Consider the following 8,061-nt stretch of genomic DNA (forward strand, 5'->3'; position numbering starts at 1 on the left):
GGGGAGAAAAGAATTTGCAGACGTGGCAGAAATATGTGAAGTTTTCTTTACAGAAATGTAAAAACTCGATTATAAGGAAAGTTATCAGAGATTTAAAAAAAAATACAAATAAATTGTCTTTAAATCCAATTAGATAAAAAAGTAAAATCCTAAGAGATAAAAAAAAATTTTAAGTTTCAAAACTATCTTTTATTTTATTTAAATAGATAAAATTTTCCACCAGATGTGATGGCTTAAAAAGAAAGTGAAAACTTCAAGATTCGAGAAATATGAAAATTTATTAGGCAAAGAAAATTCTTGAGGCTACGCACATGTTTGCAAAAGATAAAGTTATTGCCAGACTTGCTTAAGCTATCTAGGATTTATTGGATTATCTTAAGCAAGGGTTGTCTAGTAAACCTACTACAGAATGTTGCAAGGCTAAATAAGGCGTTATCTTAATTGTACTGGATTTCTAATGTTCTTTTAGCTAGATGGAAATATGAATTGATCATACTTAATTTGGTCAATATTGGCAGAATTAAACCTACCCTTGAATAAACACTGTTATGCTCACCGTACTGTAAGTGTACTGCAGTATATGGGAGGAATATAAACAAAACAATGTTTGTTTACATTACTCTCAGAAGAAACTGTAGTACACAGTTATAGTTCCTGATTTATCTTACTAGTACAATGTGAACTAAAAGTTAGCCACAAAGGATGAAACTGTAATGACAACTTTAAACTCTAAAGATATGAAGATCCCTATGTTAAATTAAGCCTTATGTTGTGGCAAATAAACAAACAAGTTTAAAGTGAAGGAAAACAGAATAAAAAAGAAAAAACAGAATAAATTGTGTATAGTACAGTCGTCTCTGCAGTCTCATCCTTTTTGGGTAACCCTGTATATGTACAGTTAACACATGAAGTGTTTGAAATATATGTAAACTGTATTACTGTTGAACTAGATGTACACAGAAAGTACTGTTTGAACTGTGTACACTGTGGGGCACACTGAACTATATGTACAATGTGTGTGCTGTTTAAACTATATGTACAGTTTATGTATTATTTGAACGATATGTACAGTGTTCGTACTGTTTAAACAAAATGTGCACTGAATGTACTGTTTGAACTATATGTACACTGTATGTACTGTTTGAACTATATGTACACTGAAAGTACTGTTTGAACTCACCAGATTAGTTTGGTCCTGAAATGAAAAATGAAGGTTTGTAATCCATCTTCTATCTCCGAAAACGAGAACATCTCTTTCTTCCTGTTTATCGATTTACATTATTTTATGAACTATTTTTTAAACTTCTAATATTTTTCAAGTGCTTATAATCCATTTCATTTTGATGCGGATCCGAATCCTGGATCCGCCCTTAAAAAAAACGGATCCAAGTCATGAATATTTCCTTCAGATCTACTGATTTTCTGAACTGATAAAAAATGTTCAATTTTATTTTTTACTTTTTTTTGAAGTTTTATGAAGTTTTACTAATCGCTCATTAGTAAACAATGAACAGTTCAATGTTCATTTTTGGGTTTTGGTTGATATTTAACCCTTTTGGATCCGCATATTTTTGCGGATCCTGATCCAGGATTCCAAAATCTTGTGAACCCAACGATCCGGATCAGGATCCTAGGAAATGTTTTTTTTTTATTTTAATCGAATAGATTCGTCTGCTTTCTGTTCTCAAACTTTTTCTTTTTTTAAGTTTAATTTTTGTAAAACTTTCCTGAAAGCACGCAGTTTCTGCTCTTTTCAACATTTCCCATTTGTTCAAAATTTTTAGTGCATACACCTGAATAAGAAAATATATAAATAGATAAAATAAATCAAAAATTAAAACTGCAAAAAAACCAGCAATTACAATTTAATAATTAAAATTCAAAATATTTTTTACTTTCTACTTCAAATGTTAATTAATTAAAAAAACACGTTTGATTCAAACCCACCTTATCCGTATGTTTCATTTTGACAACACAAACCTCCCCAAAAGCTCCTCGTCCGATCACTTTCAAGATCTCAAAATCCTCCTTGGACAGGCGTAGACCCTTCACGTGATTCGTCACCGGTTTAACTGAAATATAAAAAATGTAAGAACTTTATATTGATAATTACAGGGGTTTAAATTTTCTAGAAAACCTTCCCTGGGGCCATGTGAGGTCCCACAAAGAATTTTGGCCCGATCGGTTCAGCCGTTGTGACGTTTGCAGGTTACAAACAAACCGACAAGCAAAGTATAAATAAAGATTGTCCGTACAGTCCATATATATATATATATATATAGGTTAATTTCTCTTCCCCCAACTCCTTGAAAATCATTTTCCCACAGTAGAATATACAATATACATGCTTACAGGAGCGTCAACATTTTTTAGGGTTTTATGGAAGTTTAATATTTTTTTTTTTAAATAAATAAGTATTTGACTAAGAAGTATCAAAAAGAACGAAAAAAGTTGACTTTAGATGTCCATTTTTCTATTTTTCCCCCCAAATAATCAAAAAGGGGTAATTCTGAAGAATATACACCCCTGAATAATTATTCAAAACAAGCTTTGACCCCAAAAGTACAATGAGATTTTTTTAAACAATTAGGCATGACGTCATTAGCGTGAAGTATTACACGCAACTGAAGTTCCAAACAGAGAACATTTTTAAAAACAGTATTTAAAGAAAGAACACAATAAACTGCACTGATCTAATTGTAACTGAAGTTTAAAGTCCTAATCTGTTAATAAAATTTTCAAATATTTTGACTGTACACTAAATATTGAAATAGCCTCGCTGTCGGCAAAAATGCCCTTTAGTTCATCAAATAGGAATAAATCAATGCTGTACAGTATGCTGTACAGTGTACATATTAAAGTTAGAGCGACCAATTTCCCGTATTTTCCCAAATGGTTTCTAAAATAAATCTGATATGTGGAAGATGACGTCTAGCAATGTGCATGTCACTTTTGTGGAGAAACCACAATTAAAAATAATCAATTCCCAAAATTACGAAAATGGATACCTAATTCATATTTGATCAGCTAAACTTTGAAGGGTACCGTTATGATTCGGATATGCCACTCTTTTAAAGGTGTAATGTTTAGGGACCATTTAACACGGTGACGTTTAGGGACCATTTAATACGGTCACGTTTAGGGACCATTTAACACGGTCACGTTTAGGGACCCTTTAACACGGTCACGTTTAGGGACCCTTTAACACGGTCACGTTTAGGGACCCTTTAACACGGTCACGTTTGGGGACCCTTTAACACGGTCAAGTTTAGGGACCTTTTAACACCACCGTAAATATTTTTGATTTCAGGCAGCCAATTGCATTTTCACCTGCTCGGGTTCTAGAATAAATGTCAAGGATGGGGGGGGGGGATTATTACCCCTGTAAACATTTAGTTTGATTACTGTTTACAAAAGTTTGGCCAGGCTGGGGAAAACTTTTAATGGTTCAATATCCGTCTAATTCAAGTCTAGACCAGAATATTTACAACCCCCCCTCCCCCTTTGGGGGAACTACAACTTTATCCCTTCTGTATTTACATTTCCGCAATATCTATTTATTTTTCCCCCTCTACTCCCCAGCAACCCTTGTATTTTACAGCCATTAAACGACATTTTTCTCTTCAACAAGATGGAAAAAATTCGAATGATTATATGCAAGCTATTTCAATTTAGAGGATAAAAAAGATAGCTTTAAAGTCAATTAAAGGTTTCAATTAGACAATTTTTAACACGTTTAATATCTGTGTTTACTATTTAAATAATAAAGTTGTGCATTTTGGGAGTTTAGCCGATTCTGCGGTATTACAACTCTTGTTGTAGAATTACTATCCAGCTATCCAGCTATCCAGCTATCCAGCTATCCAGCTATCCAGCTATCCAGCTATCCAGCTATCCAGCTATCCAGCTATCTAGCTATCCAACTATCCAGCTATCCAGCTATCCAACTATCCAACTATCCAACTATCCAGCTATCCAGCTATTCAGCTATTCAGCTATCCAGCTATCCAGCTATCCAGCTATCCAGCTATCCAACAATCCAGCTATCCAGCTATCCAACTATCCAACTATCCAACTATCCAACTATCCAACTATCCAGCTATCCTACTGTCCAACTATCCAGCTATCCAGCTATCCAACTATCCAACTATCCAGCTATCCTACTGTCCGACTATCAGCTCTATCTAGCTATCCAACTATCCAACTATCTAACTGGCTATCATTTTCCACCCTCAGATAGTAGATTACCCAGCTAATCCAAGTACAGTTGCCAAATCTCAGCTATACAGTATACAGTATACAACCCAAGTATATTTTTATCATCTCAGAAACAAAACTGGAAAAGGATATCTGAAATCTATGAGCACCCCATCCCCCCCAACCTCTCTAACTCGTGCCATTCCATTTCGAGAGATTGCATCTAAAAATTTAGCTTAATAATAGAACAGACCCTTATTATGAGTGTTTTAAAATTAAATTCTCAATGTAGAGCTTTTAATTTTATTATAAGAAATTTTCGCCTAGCCCAATATTGTTAACAAATTAAGTTAGCTGTTACTGCAACTAGTAGGAATTAAAACAAAACTTGGCTTGAGTAGCACCATGAGTTTGTTGACATTCCTCCTAGAAACGTCGGAACACTTTATATAAAAACAAAGATATGTTGGTCGTGATTTTCCTTAAAATTGGAAAACCACTGCATCAAAATGGCTCCATAAACAAAACTCTTTTCGTTGTCCGTTCTATTGTTATTTCATATTCATAGATGGTATTCATAATCTATACACTCCATTCTCATGTATGCCTCCCCACGGGGGGTATACTTTAAACATGTGGGAGGTACGGGTAATTATGAAGGGTGGGGGGCGTTAATCGATATTAAATATGTACAATGTACAGTGTACACTGTAGAATGTGTGCTCCATCCTAAATAAAAAATAGAATGGATGCTATTGCTAACCAAAATTATTTAAGAAACGTCGTTAAGCTAAGCTTGAAAGAAGTTATTAACGTAATTGCAAACATTCAAAAAGAAAACTTACCTAACGAAACATTTAATTTTTGTTAATGAACCCATTTTACGTACATTTTTTAAGCCAGGAGACTTAAAAACGTGAAATTCCCAATCCAAAAAGGACAAGAAAATGACAGAGACATATGAAAAATTATATTTTTTAACAAAAGATTCTCTCAAGATCACGTGAACAATATTTAAAAATTTAAAAGCATATCTGAACACTTTGTTCTAGAACCTAATCCTTTAAAAGTTGAAATTTAGGAGCGAAGAGTAAAATGTTAATCCTACCAATCCTACCAATGTTACGCAGGAACCATCAACTTTTTGTATCAACATTTTTACAAGGAATTTTATTATGTAAAAACGGGATAAAAGGTTCAATTGAATAATATAAAATGTAGATATAACCCTACCCAATGTCAGGTTAACATGTTCAACACTTAGTATAGACGCAAAAAAGTGTTGATAAATCTACGCAAAAACGTGTTGATAAAGTTTGGAGGATTTTCAACACCCGGTTCTTGCGATAAAAATTATTTCTCAGCGGTATGATAATAAATTGACGCCCTTTTGAAGTATAAAAGCTGGTTCCAGCAGCTTTATATCTAAAAGAATTAGAATTTTTAGTAGTATAAATTAAACCCTATTCATTTCGCACAGTGGGGCGCCGGTCATCCGATTTAAGGGGTAGGAGGTGGAGGAAGGAGGGGTTGGCAGAATAAATTGGAATAGTTAAAAAGCGCAAAATAAATTTACAATTTTATCTTTAATTTTTCAAATATCCATCTTATTCTTTTTCCTGCTTGAATTTCTTTGATAATACCTTACTAAAAAATGCAAGCCCTTTTTCTCTTTTTTATTTGACGCAACTTCTGTACAATCTCCATTTTTTAATCTTTATATATTTGAAATCTAATTTTGAACTATAAATGTCAAATATAGGCTTCCATCATTAGGTTGCAAAGAAAAAGGAATTAGAAATGAGAGTTTGTGGCAACTCTTCAGTTCTCGGATATAATCTTTCCATTAAAATTCCTTTAATCCACCCTTTAAAAAAAAAAAAAAAAAAAATTCAGGTTTTTTCGCTGAATTGTGGAAAACAAATGATTTATACTATGGGGGGGGGGGATGAGAAACTTACCTTTTGATGTCCAGTTTTTAGGATTACCCCCACATTATCAACAATTATAAACCCCTTGTTTTGTTCCTTTTAGCCCCCTTCACTTAGCAGACAATTTGTCTGAGACGGCTAGAGGGTTTGAAATTTGATCTTGAGGATAATTCAGGGTTAAATAGTTTCAACTCAATTAGTTCTGTTTTTAGAAAGTGATTTCTTTTCTCGTTCTATGTTTCTAGAATCAGGAAAGCAGTTACCAATATCTAAAAATCTGTTACCCAACTCTAGAAATCAGTTACAATCTGTTACCCAACAAGGGAAAGTAAACCAAATTTGTACCAAACGCTAAAATTCCGTTACACAGCTAAAGAAATCTGTCGCCAAACAGTAGAAACCAGTTATCCAACTCAGGAATTCAGTTATCCATTGCCCAACTCGGGAAATCAGTTACCCATCCCGGAAATCGGTTACCAAATTAAAATCTTAAAATCAGTTACACAACTCTAGAAATATATTAATTACCCAACACTGGAAATCTGTCACCCAACTTTAGAAATCTGTTACCCAACACTGGAAATCTGTCCCCCAACTCTAGAAATCTGTTACCCAACTTGGAAATCTGTAACACAACTCTAGAAATCTGTTACACAACTCCTAAAATATTGTCTGCAAAGTTTGCAAATCCTGACAAAGGATTGAATGTAAAGTTCTAGCTTGAGATAGAATAAGAGATTTTAGGAAAAAGACAAATTGAACTTCGTCGAAACTTTGTTTAGGAAAGGCAAGGGAAGGACAAACTTGACAAGCATGTTATGCATTTTACATTTATTAAAATTATATTAAACTTTAGCTTTCAACTGTTGCTCTGTAAGTCGCCATTATTAAATCACTCTCAAATTTTTGTCGATTTTTCTGTTTAAATTGGTGCATTTTCAAAAAATGATAAATGTGGAACTTTTCAGTCAGCATTTTTCAATTTGACGGCCCTGGGGTAATGTTGAGTTGCTAAAAATATGGATCGGTTCAGCCGTTTTGACATAAACAAACAAACCAACAAACAGACTGACACACAAACCAAAAGAATATAAAGAATGTCTAAAAATTTGATGTTTAAATGAAATAAAGCCGCTCCCCCCAGATTTCTTTTAATGAACATCTCTGAAGCAAAGTGCGTATATAAAATTTATATGAAACCTGACACCACCCTGTATAGATGAATTAGAATCTATGTTCATCTGATGTTCCCACAACAGCAAGTGTATCAGAGTGACGCAGATACGTATCTATTGACACAATGACGCAACTTTTCTTTTGTTATTATGACGCGATTAAATAGATCAGAAGAACGTATAGGCGTAAATGCAGGGGTAAATTTTGACCCCCTGCTATAAAAAAGTTTAACTGTAAACTTAGTGGTGAGTGCAAAAAGCGACTAAAAAAAAATATGTATTCTTTGCTCGGAGGAGGTCGATAAATGAAATCACTTAAATTATGTCGACCTACTGTCCTTTTAAATCACAAAATGTTACAATATTACAGAATAAATTCATATATTTTAGGTTGGAAAGTAACGCAGGGGTGTATTTCTTGAAGAAAAAGTTTTTTCTTCTCAAAATCGGTGAAATTAATTGATTTTTAGAGAAATTTAAATAAAAGTTTAGGTAGAAAGTTTCAAAAAGGATGAAAAAACTTGCATTTGATGTCAAATTTTTCCCCAGATCTTCAAAAATCATAATTCTTAAAACTATATACCCTTAAGTAACGAGCTTTGTTGGGCCTGGAGGGGGTGGGGGGTTTACTATTTAAAATTAACAAGGAATCCTAGGGGCGGATATATGTTGAATATGACACGCAGTTAACAAGGCATACTTCATTCAACCATCCATTCACCACAAATATAACAGGGGGTTCATTCAAATTTACCGGG

General features: G+C 33.6%; 1 protein-coding gene across 1 annotated transcript in view; it reads right to left on the minus strand.

Moving 5' to 3' along the window:
• Positions 1–1,102: 1,102 nt before the first annotated feature.
• The window catches only part of LOC111709638 (serine/threonine-protein kinase MRCK alpha), a 21,191-nt gene continuing 14,232 nt past the window's right edge, over positions 1,103–8,061 (minus strand). The window contains exons 3-5 of the mRNA XM_023483405.1: positions 1,948–2,072; positions 1,724–1,793; positions 1,103–1,257 (exon numbers count right to left, since the gene is read on the minus strand). Of these exons, the coding sequence (XP_023339173.1) occupies positions 1,118–1,257; positions 1,724–1,793; positions 1,948–2,072 (335 nt within the window). The 3' untranslated portion in view covers positions 1,103–1,117. The remainder of the gene's footprint in view (positions 1,258–1,723; positions 1,794–1,947; positions 2,073–8,061) is intronic.

This window comes from Eurytemora carolleeae, unplaced genomic scaffold, assembly GCF_000591075.1.
Source record: "Eurytemora carolleeae unplaced genomic scaffold, Eaff_2.0 scaffold979, whole genome shotgun sequence".
Lineage (NCBI taxonomy): Eukaryota > Metazoa > Arthropoda > Copepoda > Calanoida > Temoridae > Eurytemora > Eurytemora carolleeae.